Consider the following 21251-nt stretch of genomic DNA (forward strand, 5'->3'; position numbering starts at 1 on the left):
ATCTTTGTCTGCTAGTGTGAAATGCAAAGCTTACTGCACATTAAATTCTTACGTGTAATTAAATGTTTCTAGAATTTATATTTTTGTGTAGTGAGTATTCTTTTTTCATCCCTGTATTTTTAATAAGTGCTTTATTTCCTGGCAAAACAACAGTCACTTATTATTCTCTTTTATTTAGTGTATATTTTTATCCATTTTCTTTTTCTACTTTGACATTTGTTATATCACTCTGCAGAGTAAAACTGACTTTTGTTGTCATTAGCATTAAATTAGATTAATTCAAAGGGGCTTAAGAAGTTTATAATTTGCAAACTTTTACTTTGGTTCTTACTCACATATTTTAAGAATCAGCCTCTAGTTCTGAAGCTTTCTGTGTAGAGGTTTTGTGCATTTTGATAACTCTGATTTCACCAGTTTTTATTTGCTTTGCACCAACAACTGACTTTTGCTAAGTAGGAAACATTTAAAATGTGTTAGGCAGTTTGAAGAATCAGTAAGTGAACCAAGCTCAGAACTGAACTTCCAAGGAAAATGATCAAAAATGTGCAGCAAAGACCAACAGAAGAGCACTTTCACCACCGAAGAACGCTAGCAGTTCAGCTTTCAGCTGCCGCTCATTTCCAGGAATTCTCTCTAGTCACCACTTCCCCTTGTAGGTCGCAGCTGCTGAGTCCTTACTCTCATCTTCCCACACTGGCTGGACTTCCAGAACAGTGTGACTATCAGCGCTAATGATGAATGTCTTTGTTGTTGTTGTTTTTCTTGCCCTTAGTGGAAAAATATGTAGTTTCTTTATTGCTATTAGCCTAAAGAATGCTAGGGAACTATTTTCAATTCATAGCTTACTAAGATAATTTGAAAGCTGAATTTGCATTTTCTGATTAGAAATAAATTTGATTATTAGATGTTTCTTGTAAAAATTATCATACATTTTCAAAAACTTACATATTAATATGATATAGTAATAGTTTTTCTCATATTTAACCTTCCTTGTATTCATGAAATTACTTCAGTCAGGGTGAAACAAAGTCAATATGGAATACAGATTTCAGGCCTCAGATTCTGACCACCTGTACTATATTTTAGTTCCTGTTGTGACTGTTTATGGTGGCTTTTATAATACTCAACTTTTTATTTTACAAAATCAAGAAGATAGTAATAATGTTTATGTAAGAGTTGTATGGTACTCATTTGCAATACTTTATGAGAATAACCATATATATTACATAGTGAATGTATGGTCAGTGCCAATTAATACCTTTATTGATTTGTTGTGTATTAATATAAGGTTGATTTTAAAAGTAGATGTATGATTTTCACAAAATATTTCCAACTGAGTTTGGCTTATGAGGCTTTTTTGGCTGCTTTTTTGTCAATTTTGGGTATATTTTTGTGTAAGAATAGCAATAGTTTCATTAAATGCACTGAGAGCTTTCTACTTTCCTTATATATTCTAGAAAACTTAGAAAAAATCTGAACTTGTTCAATTAAGGAATGAAACATTTATGTAAGCCATCGCTATCTTCAAGTCTCCTGCACATAGTTTTCTAGCAATTTTTCCATTTCTTTTATGTCATTTATCTTTTTATATGTTTCTTTTAAAATAATTTTAATCAATCATATATAATGTTTTCATAACAATTTGTAGGTCTCCTTAAAAATCTCTTGCTGTTTTCTTTCATGTTATGATATAACTTTGATACTTCTGACTCCTCACTTTGATGCTAAACTAGTAGCACATTCTTTGTCATGATTTATATGGTAAAGTTCTAGACATTTATCAGTAAGATATACACATAGGTTGCTCGACTCTCTAATTTCAATTTTTTTATTTTCATCCCTTAGTTTCTTTTAATTATTTTAAATTACATTTATCTCTAATAATGCTTAGTTTTTGCTTTCCATTTTTATTATTCACTTTTTGATTTTTGTCCAGATCAAAACATTTTAGGCTAAAGAGCTATGTGGATTCCAAACTATAATTGATCTCACTCCATTTTTTAAATAAATCTGTTGTTATAATGTTCTTTTTGGACTTTATAATTTTAATTTCTTAAGAACTACTTCAAAAATGTTTTTAAATTTTAAATACATTTTTCAACTTATAAAAATCAGTTTGTAGTTTTATTACCTGAAGTCAGAGAAATTGATATGTATAACTCTGTTTTGTTTTGTTTTCTTTTGTTTTGATTCTCCCTCTACTTGCTTGATCACATCAGCAAGAAATCTGAGGAACACTGGAGTCAAACCTCGTAAACTTAGAACAGTCTATCATGGATGAAAATTATCTTTTCATACTTTAAAATATTTTGAAATAAGTTTAGTATTTGCATAACAGCATATAAACTATTACATACTGTGTTTTCCATTTACTGTTGGTGGTATCAATTTTAATTCTTTCAGTATTCTACTTAGATTAAAATAAGTCCTTAACTCAAACTACCTATTTCTATGAACTAAAATTATTTTTTCTATTTTTATGTAGGAAGTTTATTTTTCTATTCTCTAATATGAAAGCAGAATTGATATTATTACTTTGATATAAAGTATAAATGAGATTTTAATTGCTATTATTTGAATTTACTTTTAATATTTAAAGTTTTTCTTTCATGCTTAAATTTCACTTATATGAATACTTCTGTTTTTATCAATTGTTTCTTTTTTCAATTGTCATTTTTGCAGAACATGGTGGGAGAGTGGGCTTTACCAAGAGAAATGGTGGATAACTTACCACCCTCCAACAATCCCATATTGGGCCATGCACTGCACAGACTCATTGAAAAATCTCTTCCTCCTCAAGTAGAGGCAACAGAACCTGAACTGCCTTCATTTGCTGTTAAAGGATGCTTACTGGGGAAAACACTTAGCGGGAAAACTATCACTCTAAAGTCTCTACAAAGTGGTAAAAATTCTTTCCTTTTTCTTCTTTTACTTTTTCCTTATTGGATTATATTTGCACTGACTGTAGCTGCAATATTTACGTCTATAGAAAGCTTACAAAGTCTCTGCTGATGGATAAATCTCTGTAATCAAAACTTTATAATAGTACAATCATGTATCTTATTGTGCAGTCCATAATTATTTGCTCCTAAAAATGAGTTAGGTCAGCACTAATAATCTTGACAATACTATGCTAAGCGACAGATGCCAGATACACTTGGTCACTTAAGGTCTGATTCTATTTATATGAAATATCCAGAACAAAGAGAGAGAAAGCAAATACAAAGAGATAGAAATCAAATTACTAGTTTCCAGGGGAATGATTGGGGGAGTAGGGAGTGACAGCTTAATGAGTACATATTTCCTTGAGGAGAGGATGAAAAGTTTCTGGAACAAGGCAGTTGTGACGGTTACACAGCGTCGTGGATGATTAAATGCCACTGAGCTGCCATTCAAGTTCTTAACTTTATGCTATATGAATTTTACCACACCTTTTAAAAAGCAGCCTAATACAAAAAACAGTTTAGGGGCTCTGAACGCAGTGCTATAGGGCAAAGCCAGAACACAATAATGTGACAGATGTCAACTTCTCAGATGAGAAACTATTTATAAAATCATCATTTTTTTACTTTAGAGTTTCCTATTCAGATACTTTGCATTGATACTCTTGTCCAAGAAGCTATCCAAGCATTTCATGACAATGAAAAAGTCAGTGAGCACCCACCCATTCAGAAAGAAGGTAGAGAGGCTCCATCAGCTCTTCAGGTAGGCAATGAAGAAACCCAGGCAAGTATAATTTTCAATTTCTTTTTTGCACTTTTTATATGAGAGATACAAAGCTGAGTGTAATTCAAGAGGTCTTCTAGATTAGAGTTCTTTTCTGTAAAGATATGAAGAGTAAATAGTTTAGATTTTGTGGACCAAGGGAAAAAATAAAGGATATTATGTGGATATTTACATAATAAGAAATAAAATCCTGTCCACCCCACACAGTGCTTTTTCTGTATGGATACTGCATAGTGACGGGCTGACTTTGTGCCTGGTAGTCATCTGTCAGAAGCAGCCACTGGCTGGTGAGTGGAGGCGGGTGTAGTGACTGAATTGTAGGGTTGGAGGAGTAGCAGATAAGTGTTAGAGGGGAACTCAAAAAGTCACTAACACAACTGGCCAGTGGCACATACTTATTATCCCAGAATTCTGGGAGTCTGAGGCAAGATCACAAGTTAGAGCCCTACCTGGGCATCTTAGCAACTGAGACTCTGTCTCAGAAATAAAATAAAATGGACTGAGAATTTAGAGTTCAATGAGAAGGACCTGTGTTCGATCCCCAGTGTCGTATATCTACACAAATAAGTGGCTCTCTGAGTGAGAGCCCACAGAACAGTGCCTGATGCTTGACAGTACAGTCTCTAGCATATAGTTGGAGACCAGTGATGGCCCTGCCCATTGTCAAGGCAGGTGGTAGAGCCAGTGGGGAAGGCGCAGGTATAGAGAGGTCACCCGGCTTCGTCTCCAGATTCAAGTGCTAGGCTGCTTCAGTAGGAACCATGTAAAAAGTCTTCTAGGAACCATGTAAAAAGCCAGACTAGATGAATTTTTCCCACAACCAACTCATAATATATGCAAATAGAATTCAGTGGGGGAAGGGAGGGTAGATCTCTTTGTGGTTTATCTATATTGTCGTCCCACAATTCACCTTTATCACATTTCTATTCACATTGCATCTCACTATTTCATGAGATTTTGGGGGAGTGGGCCTTAGGGAGCAACATAAAAGACTGTGGCCCCGCTTTAATAATAATTGACAGTCTAGTCTATTTTACAGAGAGAGTAAAGGGCCTAATTATGAATTGATTTGCTCAGGGTCAAAAAACCTTTTAGGTATCTCCTCTGTTTTTGGGCTCCAGATTATAAATTCGATAAAGTTTTGCTTACCTTATACTGTTTTTGCAATTGAATCAATTAACAGAAAATCTACTCTAGATCATGCATATGAACTGCAAATACCATTTAGCACCAAAAAATAAAATAATTAGAAGTTTTCTTCACGGTGGAGAGACTATCTCTTCTTCCATGTTCTGGTACTTTTCTAATACTAATCAATAGGGTAATAGATAATATATATATTTTTAAAATACCTCTATGTCTATGACTGAATACTTTAGGATTTTTTAAAGATTATTTTCCCTAAACTTATATTTCTCAGGTTGCATTTATTAAAATATAAGTTGATATAGTTTGCAAAAAAAATTGAAAGCTATTGGAAGACATTATTTTCTAGGTTATTGTGTGTTTCTCTAAGTGCAGTAACCATCAAATTTTGTTCCTGAAAACTGAAATGTCAATCCCCTTGAATATCTTTAATATCATCAAGATAATTAAAATAGTATATTCACTCTTGAATTTTTATGTATACAAGTAAAACAGAAATGTAATGAAAATATAACAATGTTACAATGTGTGTTTGTGTGTGTGTGTGTCTGTGTGTTTGTGTGCATATGTGTGTGTTTTCTCCCTAAAGGACTCACACAGTGTATCTTCAGCTGCTCCAGTTTCAGGTGAACCATTACCAGAGACGCAAGGTGAAACTGCACCTAGTAAGTAAGATACTGAAAAGAATCATCCATCATTTACATTAGAGAGACAGGCAGATGAGCATTGTACGTGATCACAGTTATACTTTCAGGAAAAAAAAACAAGGAGGCCATATATAGCTGTCTATATGGTCATTTGACAGAGAATACAAGACACACCTGGCCTACAACTGAGGACAAAGATGAAAATTATAACAAAAATCTTCTCATTCTCCTCTGTCAGATAGTTGCTCAGTTCTGCTGTTGTTATGAAAATAAGCAGGAGACATCATCCTTACCCTCCTTGGTTTTGAACTTTTTCCTGGTGTTTTGTTGTTTGTCCTCATCCTTGTATGTCTGTGTGTGAACATTCCTGGGCTCTCCACACTGCACCAAGGGAGACTGCAAGCTCTGGCTGCTTCATTTGGCAATGACAGTGATTCCTTTCCATAAGGCTGTTCTCAACCTTGAATAAGACCAGTACAACTAAGCTTCCCAAACCTAACCAAAAGTCCTCCTCTCCCGTGGGATCTGAACTTTCGTTTAACCTTTGTAGAATCATTTTAATGCAAATTATTTTAATAGAAATAATTTTAATTATTAAACATCTTTGCTATTTGAGCTAAGAAAGGCTTTGCCACATTAGTTTCCTCATGTTCTGTTATAAAGCCCGGAACCTACCATGTAGACATTATTGCTGTCACCAAAGGAAAAACTTTATTATACACATGAAATCATTCTGCAACATAGTTTTTTGCTTTTTGTTTTCTTTCTTTATTTTTAAAAGACATTAAGCCAAACTGGATACAGTAGTGGATACCTAAAATTCCAGCACCCTTGGAAGCTTGGGAGGAAGATCACAAATTTGATCTCAGCCTGAGGAGTTTAAGGATTTAGTGAGACATGTCAAAATTAATAGGGGGTAATATAACTCAGTGAGAAAAGGCAAGATTAAATCTATAGTGCTGCATAAAAGAAACCAAGATATTATTAGTCTCTTATCCATATATTTCTTTCCCTCCTTTCCTTTCTTTTTCTTTCTTTCTTTTTTTCTTTCTTTCTTTCTCTCTTTCTCTTTCATTTTTTGTGTGGTATATGGGTTGAAATCAATGGCCTAGAACTGTTGAAAGAGTTTTGTGACATATTTTTGTAATTTAATTATTATTTTGAAAAGCTCTGAAACTTACTTTTCAGTTTGACCAAAACCCCAACTTTTGGAGTTGTCTATTTTTAAATATTATTATATCTAAAATTTGAAAATCCAGGACAAGACAAATAGAAGGAATCAATCATTCAATTTTTTAAAATTTGTTGTCTGAAAAGACAATTCAAGTTGTTTTAAAGCATTTCTAATGATATTATGATCTTAGACCATGCTGGAAAAGAAAAAGTAGAAAATATCAAGCCACACAGAGTCCAGGATCTTAAATGATATCATGGAAGTAGGAATTCCTCCGATTCTCTAACACAGCTGAAGTTGTATAACCAAAACCATGAACAGTCAAATCTGACAGGGACAGTAGATGTAAATAGTTGAAGCTTGTGTTTACATCTTTTCTTATTACTAGGTAGAAATGCTAATAGAACACCAAAAACTGAAGAAGTCAGTTCCCATGATAGTGATATCTCTAAAGTAAGTATTAAAATCTTATTTTGGTTCCTGGTATATTACAACGTGTTATGATTTGTGGGGTTTTGTTATAGTATAAAATGGTGTGCAACAACAATGATCTTTTGGTTTAAAATTAGGTTTGATAATAAAATGTTATCAAATTTGGGTTTATTTGGCATCCTTTACACTCTTAATACTTTTTATTCCATAAATATTGTAATGCAGTGATACTGGAAATCAATGGCAAAAAATACTGCAGAAACTAAGCAAACACATGGAAATTGAATAATCAATGGGTCACAGATAAAATTAACAAAGAAATCAGATGTCTTCTACAATCCATAGATAATGCCAGTGTGACATACCAGAAGCTGTGCAATGCAGTGAATGCAGTCCTAAGAGGGAGGACTATAGCAATGCATTCCCACATCAGAGGATCAGAGTGAGCTCAAATAGCCTAATGATGCACTTCAGAGTCTAGAACAAGAACAAGCCATACAGAAAGCTAATGCAAGGAAGGAAATTATAAAAATCAGGGCAGAAATTAATGAAATAGAAAACCAAAAACAATATAAAGTGTCGGTGTCGCTCCCGGCCGGCAGGAAAAACACACGACAGATTCTGACGGTGTGCAACCTTGTCTTTATTTGTCTCCGCGTGGGCCCCGCGAGGCCTCTGCTCTGCCACCAGTCCTTTCTTACCGGTGGACTTTTTCTATCTCTCTCGTGCTTCTCTCTCGTGGTGGGAGAGGTACTCACTTTTATAGAGTAACAGTGGCCAATCAGTTTAAAGCGCGCGATGCGGGCTGATTGGCTAACATCAGTTGTTGCTAGGCAGACTATTCTATTGCGCGGGCTGCTTACGTCGCCAGGGCAATCAGGGGGCAGGAAGCAGGCGCCAACTTGGCTCACTCGATGGGAGGGGTAATTTAGCTCAGGCTTTGCTCTTTTCTACAGGCCTCACGTCCGCCAAGTAAGGCGACCGGGCTCGGTCGCGGCTCCCAACATCTCCCCCTATTTTATTTATTTTGAATGAATGTACGCATCGCAGCCCGCCCTGGATTGAGTGCAGAGGCTTATGCCCTGTGTTGAGGCCCACCGTAGGCCCTTGGCTTGGACCCTGGTCGGCCGTCCCCGGGTCCACCAAGGCCTTGAGACCCTCGTCCTTTTTCCAGGGCCAGGAGTAAACTGGACGGAACCTGGATGCACATAGGCATGCACTCATGCCCCTCCGTGTGATCCCCTCGGAGAGGCATCTAGATCTGGGCAGATTCTAGTAATCCAGCGGCTTTCGTGCAGTATGGGGTAGGGCCTGGCTTAGGTCGAGTCGTGCTGGGGAGGCACGCTCTTACCCGTCATTGACTCACCCACCCTGCTGTGTGGTGTCAATAGGGAAGGAATGCGGAAGACCCGCCACATCTAGACCCGGTCGTAGGCCAGTCGAGCGAGCCATGCGTAAGCCTGGGGGTCATTGTGCCCATCACGGGCTGCTGCCAGGGCCGCATGGGCAACCAGGCGTACTTGATGCCGGGCCGCCGCAAGGCGCCCATTAATAAATGATGTAACCCATCGGAGCAAGAATGGTCCTACAAGTAAGAGCAGAAGCAAGGAGCACAGGGGACCTAACAATGGTAAAATATAGGGGAGCAAGCCATTCCAGGCTCCCCAAAAGGGATTATCCTGTAGTTTTTTTTTTTAGGGCTCATCTTGTTGTTGGGTCTACGGTTGGCCTCTGGTGGAACAGGCCTGATCTTCAGTCGAGGGACTTGTCGCAACCTCTGGGACCTACAGTGGTTCTTGTCCCGGTCCCTGCGGAAAGACACAAACCGCGCCTCGGTTCCAGCTAACCACCGGATCCAGGCCCATCCATTGTCCCGTCAGGACATCTTTTTATCTAACCCATCCTTTATTTTTTGGGGATGGGGTACAATGTGCCATAGCTGGGGAGCAATTTTCACTGTTTAAGTTTAAAAAATTGTATGTGAATAATGCCATAGATAACCGCGCCTTTGGAGGCAGGCCTTGGCTTACTCCCCCTTTTTTTTTTTTTTTTTTTTTTTTATCGGTACCAGGGATCGAACTCGCGATTGCCTGCTTACAAGGCAGGCGCTTATGCCGCTGAGCTAAATCCCCAGCCCCTGTTTCCTCGACCGGTGTTTTTCTCAGCCTGCTCGGCAGAGTAGCCGCCCATGAAAATACCGTCCGCCCCGCGGTGCAACGTCATAGGATGGCAGCCGCGACAGAGTGGAACGGGGCGTCACTTCCTGTGCCGGCTGAGAAAAGGGGGGGTCCCCTGTAGCGGCCTCTCGGCGGGGAACCGCTTTTGGAAAAGAACTCCAGGGCGGAGCGGATGGCTCTCTATCTCCTCCCCGCCCGGGGGCGCTCGGGGATCCTTTTTCCTCTCTTTGCTTTTTTCGGGCAGCGCACACACACAATTTGTGGCGCAACTCGGCATAGGGGTTTTGGGCCTCTCGGCTTTCTGCCCCACCTTCTAGTTTTTTCTCGCTATCTGAGTCGGAGGACTCCAGAGCTTGGGTGTCCTCTATCTTTTTTTTGGATCTTCTCCCCCTGGACAGATCCCTCCCGAGAGCATTCCGACTTTGCCTGCTCAAAAGCCTTGCATGCGTCCATGATTTCCGCGTCTCTAACTGCCGACGGGAACCCCTTCCCCTCCCCTTCAAGGCACGCATGTATCATTTCCCACAGGGGGCGAATAGCCAGCGAAATATCGCCTTCCAATTCCGCCGAGGCGAGGTCCCCGCCTAACTTCTCCCATGATGGCAGGTTTAAATGCCCCGTGGGTAAAAACCAGGGAGCCACCCTATCTACCTCTGCTATGAATAGTTCCAGTGTTTTTTGACCTACCCTGAGGTCTCTAGCTTTTAAAAGCTTTCTAAGGGCCTTTACCAAGGGCCGTGCCTCTGTGCTCGGTAAATTACCCATCCTCAACCTCTGAGGGCTGTTACTCACCGCGTGTGACTTAGAGCACCCGTCACCTACGCGTGAGCCTGAGGGGAGTCTAAAAGCCCTGTAGGTGCGCGCCACCCAGAGCCCAGGCTTATCCCCCACTCACCTGTCCGGCAGCACCACGCTGGAGCGTTGCACACCACCGCCGCGTCTCGGGGTTGATCAGTCCCCGTACGGGCCACCAGATGTCGGTGTCGCTCCTGGCCGGCAGGAAAAACACACGACAGATTCTGACGGTGTGCAACCTTGTCTTTATTTGTCTCCACGTGGGCCCCGCGAGGCCTCTGCTCTGCCACCAGTCCTTTCTTACCGGTGGACTTTTTCTATCTCTCTCGTGCTTCTCTCTCGTGGCGGGAGAGGTACTCACTTTTATAGGGTAACAGTGGCCAATCAGTTTAAAGCGCGCGATGCGGGCTGATTGGCTAACATCAGTTGTTGCTAGGCAGACTATTCTATTGCGCGGGCTGCTTACGTCGCCAGGGCAATCAGGGGGCAGGAAGCAGGCGCCAACTTGGCTCACTCGATGGGAGGGGTAATTTAGCTCAGGCTTTGCTCTTTTCTACAGGCCTCACGTCCGCCAAGTAAGGCAACCGGGCTCGGTCACGGCTCCCAACAATAAAGAACCAACAAATCAATGAATCAGTTCTTTCAAAGATTAAACTAAATAAGGCAAACACTCAGCCAATCTTACTAAAATAAGGAAAGAAAAGACATAAATCCATGCAATTAGAAAAATTATTCAGTCTTACCAGATAAAAATTATGCATGTAATTTAAATTTTTAAAATTTATTTTTTCATTTTTTGTTTATTAACTTAAGAATAACTTCCTTTCATTCACTCTTTATCAGTAAGAGAGCTTTTCAGGCTGTATTCTGAGCTTTGTTGATGATACTATGAAATTTTTTGTTAATCTGTACCAGTGTTTAGAACAATTCACTCAATCTTGCTTCTAATGTAAACTAATATTTCAAAAAGTAATGTTGCTTTACCATATATGAACACATTATTTGTAATCAAATGAAATGACCCAATTTGCCAAGTGAGATTTAATTTACTTTAATTATAGTTTTTACTATTACTATGCATATAATCATAGAATATGATTTTATAATATTTTAAATTTCAAATCTGATTAAAGATAGAATTTTTTAGAATATACACAAAAGTATAAACATAATGACTTACGATAGGAAGGAAAATGAATTTAGAAAAAAAACAACAAAGGGTTTTTTAACTATTTTTGCTCTGTGCATTTGAAATACAAAATAGCAGAATGGCTAAGTTTATTTTTATACTTACGTTTATTGAATTACAAATACACTACACCCCGTTTTCAATTCATCTCAAAGAGCATACTTTATCTATGAGTTATTTCAATTACTAAGACACATCAGTGAACAATAAGAAAAAAAATCCCTTCCCTGGTTTGATTGAGTTCATGTTCTATTAGAAAAGAACAGAAAATAAACCATAACTGAAATGTATGAAATTTTAGGTGGTAATAAGCACCAGGAGGAAAGAAAAAGTGCAGAACATTAAGGAATATTGGGAACACAGGCCATGGGGGAAGGAGAAGAAAGAAGGTTATTGCATTGGCTGGTGGGAGACATCAGCTTAGGAAGATGAAGATCCAGTTTTGGACATGAGGCTCATTGAGTAATCATTTCATTGAGAAAACTTGAATGACCAGGTGTAAAGAGCAAGAGAAATGTGCAATGACTGTGGGTGGGGCAGCTGAGAAGATGGCAGATCGATAAGTAGCAAGGTAAAGAGCCTCTCTGAGAGAAACAGCTCAGATGCTAGAATTTACCACCATGGAGAAGACTTGACAAAAGGAGAGGGATTCTCATGATCCATGAAGAAACTAAGGAAAAAGAAAACAAAGAAAAATGTAGTCGGAAGGCTGGAGCCAGACACGCTCTCACCAGGGCTGATCTGACTCACAGTCGCAGTGCTCTCACTGGAGCCACAGATGCATTGAAGTCAGGGGTTGATGAGCCCTGTGGAGAACAGAGCCAGCATGGAGACCTACACTAACCCACAGTGAATGCTTGGAATTTGGTCCTGCCACAGGAGGGGGGTGACTGACTGGACGACATATTGGAATTGGGCAGGACGGGCCTGATTAAGGAACAGCAGTGACTCCAGTTGGCTGCTCCCTGCTTAGAGCAGATTGGTGAGATCTGCTTGGGCTGGGTCACACCCCTGGCTGGAACCCAATAGCCAGGGACAAAATTGTCCCTGAAGTTGTCCTGAACTGTTTCCATCCACACGGCACAATTAACATGGTGGGTAAAGGCTCCTTCTAGTTGACTGGCTTGGAGAAGAGGGGTCAGCCTGTATTGCCCCTGCTTGCACCTCAGTGACCAACAGCAAACTGGAGAGGGCAGCAATCCCTAGCCAGCATGCTTCAGAAGAACCATAACCAATACAAAAAGCGGCTGGGACCTCCACCATACACCTATACAGAAGAAACCAGAAACATGACAAATGTAAGAAATAAGAAAAAGCCTCCAGTCCCCAGGGAATGAGTCCAGGGAATATGGGTCCAGGAGAAGTAAATACAGAAGATATCAAAGGCAGCAAACATGCAATATTGGACATGGCATCAGCTGACATAGACAAATATCTTTGTGACATTATAGATGAACTCAAAACTGAAATACTAATAGAAGTAAAGCAAGATATAAGATTAATAAAAGATATGCTAACCACCTCTCAGGAAGACACAGGTTGCAGAATGGAGGGAACACAAAAAAAGGAGAGAAACCTTCGATGAAGGATTTTTTTAAAAAGCCTAGAACACATGAAAAAGATTCAAAAAGATTACCAAGAAATTAAAAACTCCATTGAAATCTGGCAAAATTGCCTGAAAGAAACTAAAGATAGATTAACAAAACTTGAAGATAGGTTTGCAATGTGTGTGATCACAAAAGGAAAGATCTCTTTAAAATAACAAGGAAACAAGCAGTAAAAATACAAAGCCTAGAAGAATACAAGAGAAACTATAACTTTAGAATGAAAAATGTGAGTGAAGAAGCAGGGGTAAACATAAAGGAAATGCAAAGGCTATTCACAGAAATAATTCAGGAAAACTTCCCAAGCATAGGAAAAGGAAATGACATGCAGATGTATGACGCATACAGAACTAGAGCCAGCTACAACCAAAACAGAGCTACACCCAGACATATAATAATCAAGATTCAAGAAACTCATCACAAGGACAGAATATTAAAAGTCATCAGAGGAAAGAAACATCATCTATAAAGGAAAACCCATCAAAATCACAGCAGACTTCTCGACACAAACCATCAAATTAAGAAGAGCTTGGAGTGAAGTATTCTAAAATCTGAAAGAAAATAACCTCCAGCCCAGACCAATGTACCCTGAAAAACTGTCTTTCAAAATTAATGCAGAAACAAGATGCTTCCATGACAAAGAGGAACTGGGGGAGTTCATGACCACCAATTGAACCCTACAAAAAAATACTGAAGTACATTCTAGACAGAAAAAAACACCAGGATTTCAGGAACAGTGGTAGAGAGGCCTAAATGAACAAGGCAGACAGTGGAATGAAGGAAAAAAGTAGACAATCAATGGCAGAAAAATAACATATCAGAAATGAGGCAGAGAAAGTTGGCTATAATCTCTAACATAGATGGCCTTGCTACACTAACAAAAAGAAATGCAGGCAGTATAGATCAGGAGATAGGGTCCATTGGGATACTCAGTATAGAAAATATAATTAACCTGAAAGAGGGTTTATGGACCAAAAGTGAAATATGAGAAAATAATGCTCTATGTGATAGGGAACCAGAGAGAAATAGGGGCAGCTCATCCAGCAGCTTCAGATAGGGTGGAAAGACCTGACACTTTTGTGCAGTGGAGAACTATTCAGCAATAACAAAGGAAAACTTGGAGGCTTTTGTAGATAAAGGAGTGCAATTAAGATCAAGCCCAGGGGTAAAAAGGTTCAGGACCACTTAGGTAAATAGCAAGTTGCCCCCCCCCATTCTAAAAACTAAAGGAGTTAGTGGGAGCGAAAATGTACATTGTACCCTGTGAAAGTGAAAGGAGAGGAATTATCTAAAAAAGGAAGGCAGAGGACATTGTCAATAGTGTATCAGGATTTTAAACCCGCATTATACGCATCGCTCTGTTTAGCTTGATTATAGTCTGTTCCAGTCTGTCTACTTGTACTAGATTTGAGGCACAGGCAGCTATTTCAAAAACAGCAGGATATACTACGGTAACCATCCTTAATTTACTATTAACTTAATCTGAAGCCCTGTATAACTTACACTGTCTTGTTATAACTGATCTTATTTGGATCTGGTTTGTTAGATCACTGTTTTGTCTTGACTGACTTTATTTGAATCTGTTATGATTGATAGCATCAAGTCTGAGAGTATAGGCAAATACTCTGAAGATGACAAGATTTACTAGGATACTCATTCTGGTTTAACTATTACCTGCTTTTGAAATCTTATAATGTCTCCAATGTTTTGTTTTTATTAATATTGTTATGTACTGCTATGTTCAATTATACTATGCCTGATGATGTTAACAATTCTATTGAAGATAACAAGAGACATCATAGTAATCATTGTAGATCACCTTATATTGTGGTTTTATTTGTTTTTTTGTGTGTTTTTCTAGGAGTTTGTTTTGTTTTGTCTTGTTTTGTTTTGCTTTTCCCTCTAATACAGAAAGAATAGATATACATGTAGAGACTCATGCATGCATAAAACTTCCAAACAGTTTATAAGAACTAATTATATAATGCATGATGAAATGAACAACTACTTTGAAGAAAAAGAGACACGAAGGTACCCAGTGCTGATTCCATAGCGTCATGATGTGAAATCCAGCAATACTATTACTCTTTGTTCATAATGATTTTAGTCTGTTTTGTTTTGTTTAATTTCAACATATATAAAGATATAGACAGCTATTTTGAAGAGAATGAGAGACATTATGAGAGCCACTGTTGACTTCCTTATTGTCTGGTCTTGAAAACCTAAAATGCCTTCATCATCCTCTTCTGATCAGTTTTATAGAAAGTTGTTTTCTATGAATTCACTGTATGTGGAGATATGGACAACTATTTGGAAGAAAACAAGAGACAGTATGATAGCGAAGCTCTCCAGTTGTCTTGCTTTGAAATCTTTGAAATCTTATGTTTTCTTATGTTCTGTTTAATTTTACCCTCTTTAAAATAAAATTTTAAAAATATGGAAAAAGGAAGGTTATTGCATTAAATAAGGTATAGAGCTCCTTAAGAAAGTGAGTTTCAAGGAAATTGTAAGAGATAAGAAAATTATGCAGCTGGATCTGGGGAAACATTTCAGAGAGCATCAGTGTGTGAACACTGGACATCAGACATGAAGTCAGCCAGTTGGGTAAGAGAGCAGTCACAGAAGAGCATGGAGAGCTGAACAAGACGGTAGAAGAATCCAGGCAGTCAGGGCCTTATAGACCATTATCATGGTATCTGACACAAAAGGTACAGCTTCTAACGGGTTTTGACTAGAGATACGATATCATGTGATGTAAACACTCACTCTAGAGGCTGAGTTAACAGACTACAGGAAAATCCCTGTTATAATGATTTTGAACAGACTGGAGGTTATCTTTACATGAATAATAAATAATAAATGTTGTATAAAATATAAAAGCTAGTAATTTACCCACCAAATTAAAACCAGAATAACAAAAGGAAAGGTAGTAAAAAGCAACTAGTAAAACTCAGGCAGAAAATGTGGAATTTGACCACTGAAAAAAGAAAATTTAATTGAGTGATTCAAGCCCATTGCTGTGCGATTGCAGTTTTCTTCGGAGGCCATCACACAGTCCTCACGGCACAAGAGACCCAAACGCATTCGGCAAGCTCCATTTTTTTGATTAAAGTTATCAGAGGGTGAAGTTTTGAAAGCCAGCCTGCTGAAAACTAAAGAACAAGATATTGGTGAAATAGGAAAACTAGAAAGGGCGTCTAAAACCTAATATGCTTCCAGAATTATGATAAATGTTCAGTATTTTCATCAGAATGCAGGATTATTTAACTTGGTTTTTTTTTTGCCTCTAAACATTTGAAATCTGACTTTAAAATTAGTTGAATTCTGCTAGTCACTGTTTCTTTCCACAGCTCACAGTACGTGCTCAGCTTGGTGCAAAATCACAAGAATTGCTGAAGAAAGGAAAGAGCATTCCAGACACGTTGTTAGTTAACATCATAGTAAATGCTATTAAGTATGTATTGCATTTTTCTTGTAACTAATATATCCTCTATCAGACAAAAGTGTATCAAGAACACTATAGAAATAGTTTTATTAATATCTAGGAATATTTAAAATACCATACACTCAAGGTAGAGACATGATTTGAGTGTCAATGTTTCACTTTCTCCCATTTTCCACAAATGATTGTTCTCATCCAAGATGTGAATATAGGACAGGCTCTGTTACTTTTGTAGAATCTTAAAAAGATTGTATAATGGTAAATGCTAAGGGAGAAATGATGGAGAGAAAGAGATCCTAACTGAATGTTCAGAGGACACTGTAATTTCTCATTCTATGTTTCAGGAAGAGAAGTCATGAACTGAGCCCAGGGATCCAAAGGGTGAGCAGTGCTGGGGCAGGAAGGCAGGGGTACACAGGCAGGAAGTGACATACATTCATAACATAGAGAGGATGTGTGACAGGCAATAAAGAAAAAAGTCAAAATAGCCCATCATTTTTGTAACCTCTCTGCCCTCTTTTCAAAAGAGGAAACATGTTCAGGCTTCCTTGTTAAAATGGAAAAGGGAGAAATTAAAAGCAGCCCCAACAGCTCAGTTAATCCACATAGTAAAGAAGTGATGCCAAATAGGATAAAATAAAAGAGTTAAGAGGGCTCCAGTGAAAGAGGTGGACAGATCACGGTGGGTGAGGGAGCAGTGTGAGTTAGCTGTGGTGTATGGAAACCATCAAGACAGACGAGAAAGCAGATTTTAGAGAATTTTATTATGTACCGGGAATAGGCTCCTTGTTGGCATTTTCCTAAAAGAGTGCTTTTCACATTTAACTTGCTTCTCAGATGTGAGAAATTAGAAACTGGACCATGGGGATGCTGCCCTCAGAGCTGGAAGGGACTTCTTTCTAATAGTTGCAACTTGTCTTAGGACTGACATAAGGCATGCTTCAGCCATGGAATTCTTTAGTCAAGGGAAGAATAGGCATGAAAGGCATCAAATATGAAGCAGATCTTCACTTCAGTTTCAGTGAAGCTGGAGAATCTGCAGTCGTCATCAGAACTGTCTCACCCTATCACTACCACCATTCCCACCACCATGAAGGCACCTCCAAAGGAGTGTCACTAGTTTGAAATCCTTTGAACAAATACTATGAGCAAAGGGACATAAGGTATTTCAGTTAGGAACCTGGGTGGTGGCATAGCCAGGGCCAAAACCCAGGTCTTCTGACTCCCCAGTACCCAGTCACTCATTTGATTACTGAAACTAGTGACTAGTGTAGCTCTGATGCCTCTCTCTCTCTCTCTCTCTCTCTCTCTCTCTCTCTCTCTGAAATGACATCTAAGACTGTAAGAAACTCACACCTGGCAGGGAACTCAAGGAAATTCTCCTCAACTTAGGCCAAACTGTGTAAATGCTTCACCCAGCTCTGGAGATATTATAAAAGCAAGCTGCAGTCTTTTCCTGTTTTTGGCCACTTTGTGGGGGAAGAGGACGCAGTGGCCTGAAAGAGGTTTGATGCTGTGGAAGGGTCATGGATTTGAGAACGTGTAACTTTATAACATTGAACAAGTAATGAGCTCTCTCCGAGCTTTAGTTTTTCCCCTTCCTGCCGCAGTCAGTAAGATCACATGTAAGCACCATGGCAGATTTAGAAATTGTTGGAATGAAAATTCAATTATTTAATATGAATTCTAACAGAATAAGAAATGAAATTATATCTTTAATTCAAAGGCCAAACCTCTATTTTGCATAATGTATGGATTTTTAAGACTAAAGTTGAAGTTTATGCTCCTTTCACGTTGTTTTGCAATTTGCAAACTAAAGTAATAACCACTTGGAATATTCATTCTCAAAAGAAAAAAAAAAAAAAAAACATTGTACTGGGTGGAAAAATCCGAGAAACGACTCATATCCTTTGGCAACTCATAACCTAATTGAGATTTTTTTAAAAATCTAACTAGAATTTTTGTAAGTGGGGACTGTTTCCCTTTTGTGCTGAGAGGAAAGAGAGTCGGAGGAGTGCAGGCTATTTCAACTCCATGCAGGAGTGGGCGAGCAGAATGAGCTCCCCAGGTGGACAGCCTGAAGTTTAATGTGCGCTAAATCTGTGGTGGGATTATTGAAAGCGTAATTTCAGTTCACCTTAGCAGTCATTCTGAGTTATGTTACCCCATAACTCAAATAAGGAAACTGAGGCACAAGGGGGGAAAGTGAGAAAACAAATTAGAAAATATAATTTGTGCCTACATAACTGAGAAAGGTTAGTTTCTTTCAAGTAAACACTCAAATTTGTGAGAAGAAAAGTTATGAATAAATAAATTGTGACTAGTTAATGTTTGGCACTGTGTTAAGGCTTCTGGAATAAATTTGGAAGGCAGCAGAGGCCCACAGAAGGATTTTAAGCAAGGGAGTGATTGATTATAGCACATTAGTAAGCCTGATCATTACAGCAATGAAATCCATGCAGTGCAAGGTGATTGCTGAATTGAAAGAAAGAAAGAAAGAAAGAAAGAAAGAAAGAAAGAAAGAAAAAGGCAACATTCATATTATTGTTTGTAAAATACTTTAGTCTGTCAAACTGTTAATAGATTGCGCTGTGTCACTTTAGTGAGATACCTGTGAATCAAAGCTGGATCCTTGATGGTTTCCCGATGACGTTAAACCAAGCACAGCTTCTAGAGGAAGCTCTCACCGGCTGCAATAGGAATCTCATGGAAATGGAGGCAAAGAAAACACAAATATCCACACTGGCGGTGGACCCTACAGCTACAAAAGAAGTACCTCTCCCCCCTTCTGCTTTTGATTTTGTCATATTGCTAAATATTTCAGACACTTTCTTGCTGAATCGCATGAATGATGTCATAGGTAAGCTCTTTTTTATATCCGAAGTCTTTTTCTTCCACTGAATCAGTGACTATTTCCATTTCCAGTTGTAACAAAGAATCCATTTCAGCCTCTCAAAGAATCACCTCGCTGGTCACATTTGCCTGTTGCTTCAAACTGGTAGCTCCCCTGGCTGCGGTCCTTTTTGAGACTTGGTGAATGGAATAGCATTTTGTGGCTACCTGGTGGTTCTTGGTGAGTCACCCTAGTGATGGCCCTAAACCACATCTACACTATATGTAAGGATTAGTAATATTCTTTCCTGGGCTTTGTATTAAGTTAGGAGCAGATATCATTTGGCTGAAGTCCTCATATAGTGGTACTCAGTATTTTTGCCAAAATTTATGATGTATTTAACTTTTCCCTCTTTCAAGTGAAAATGTTCTTTTGCCCTGTGATTTAAATATTTATGAATAAAAGTATGTATTTTTGAACCATAGCTTTTCTACTTATGGTTGTATTTGAGATTGTGAAGTTCTTAAACAAAGTCCCAACTTGTTGCCCCAGGCTAGACTCAAACTTCTGGGCTCAAGTGATAGTCGCATTTCAACCTGCCAAGTAGTCATACTGCTCATCATTGTTTTAAACCTGTTTTGAAATGTATCTGGTAGAACAGCTCATTTAGTTGTTATACATAATAAATGAAATTACAGTTAAACACTAAAGGATTGTATCTGGCACATGATAATAAGCATATGATGAATACATCAGGTAAAAATGTGGAAGAGTTTGAAATAAACAGAATATTACTGGATATCCTCTAAACAGAAAACTAGGTATTTTATATCAGACACCTGGAGGTATCTGATTCTATTGGGGTCTATGCCTTTTTTTAGTTTAGTTTATCTGTTCTATAACTTCGTAACTTGTAGGAATTGATAATAATAAAAATTGTTCCTATTCATAAAAATACAAAATGAATTGTTCAATTGAGATAATTTCCACACTGTAGAAAACAGATTATTTCAAATATTATAGTACTCTATGGATAATAACCAGTTTTTCACCTATTAATGTCAGTTTCAGCATTGCTGATTATCTGTAAATGTGTCTATGGTGCAAATTCTCATTTGGATTTGTTGTAATGTGTTACCAGTTCTCTCATTAACTGAGGTGTTAAATGATGTATTGACACATGCTCATTTTTCATTTGCTTAAGAGTATTTTAGCTTTTTAAAAAACTCTGTCCTTTAATAATAACATTTGTTATTCTTATTTTACAGCTGTTACTAATATAATATTCAGAGCTAGGAGATGCCTAAGGGACCATCTAGTCCAATGCATTTTATTTATAGATTGAAATTTGAAACATGAGCACTTGACTTATTCAAGGAGACACACTGTTCTAATTTTGAGTTTGAGTAATTGGAAATCTTGTTTACAAAGCTTGCTTTAATAAAATGTCACAATCTTTAGATATTACTTCAACTGTTTGGCCTGGAAGTTTAAATTAGATGTTATCCATCATGTTAAAAATATGGACAAGTATAGTTTGAGGGTATAGGCAACTACTTAGAAGGGAATAAGATTCACTAAGATGCCCATTCTGGTTTGACTATTATCTCCTTTGGAAGTCCTGTAATGTTTACAATGTTTAGGTTTTATTGGTCTTATTCTCTACTGTTTAGTTCAACTTTATAATACCTAATGAGATAGACAATTCTTTTTAAGGAAGCAAAAGGCATTATGGTAACCATTGTTGATAACCTTGTACTCTGTTTTTACATCATGTGCTGTGTCTATCCTTGGTTTTGACTGACAGCTTTGTTTTGCCATATTTGACTTTCTTCTCTTCCAAAAAAAAAAGTAATAAGAACTAGGAGTAATAAAACCCAAAATGTGTAAATTTTGTTGTAAAAAAGTGCTCTAAAGGATACAACTGCAAGTGTGTTTAGGAGTGTTAAATAGATGACCATATTAATGTTTTTGGTTGGATCATTGAACACAACTGTTTATAGTCTCACTGTTTGAATGTCCACTTTGTATGCTTTGATACTGTGACTTGAGCAGCTATCTTTAAGATGATAATGTGTAATCTAGT

General features: G+C 38.1%; 1 protein-coding gene across 4 annotated transcripts in view; it reads left to right on the top strand.

The window, feature by feature from the left end:
• The window catches only part of Spef2 (sperm flagellar 2), a 164677-nt gene that overhangs the window by 60319 nt on the left and 83107 nt on the right, over positions 1–21251 (top strand). For all 4 annotated transcript variants that reach the window (XR_010050435.1, XM_063258063.1, XM_013152903.3 and 1 more), the window contains exons 10-15: positions 2683–2902; positions 3575–3705; positions 5462–5537; positions 7082–7146; positions 16241–16344; positions 18936–19192. Coding sequence is in view for 3 of the 4 variants with exons in the window: in XM_063258063.1 (XP_063114133.1) it covers positions 2683–2902; positions 3575–3705; positions 5462–5537; positions 7082–7146; positions 16241–16344; positions 18936–19192 (853 nt within the window). In the remaining variant the exon portion in view is untranslated. The remainder of the gene's footprint in view (positions 1–2682; positions 2903–3574; positions 3706–5461; positions 5538–7081; positions 7147–16240; positions 16345–18935; positions 19193–21251) is intronic.

This window comes from Cavia porcellus, unplaced genomic scaffold (assembly GCF_034190915.1).
Source record: "Cavia porcellus strain 051 isolate PalLab524CR breed Dunkin Hartley unplaced genomic scaffold, mCavPor4.1 scaffold_11, whole genome shotgun sequence".
NCBI classification, from domain to species: domain Eukaryota; kingdom Metazoa; phylum Chordata; class Mammalia; order Rodentia; family Caviidae; genus Cavia; species Cavia porcellus.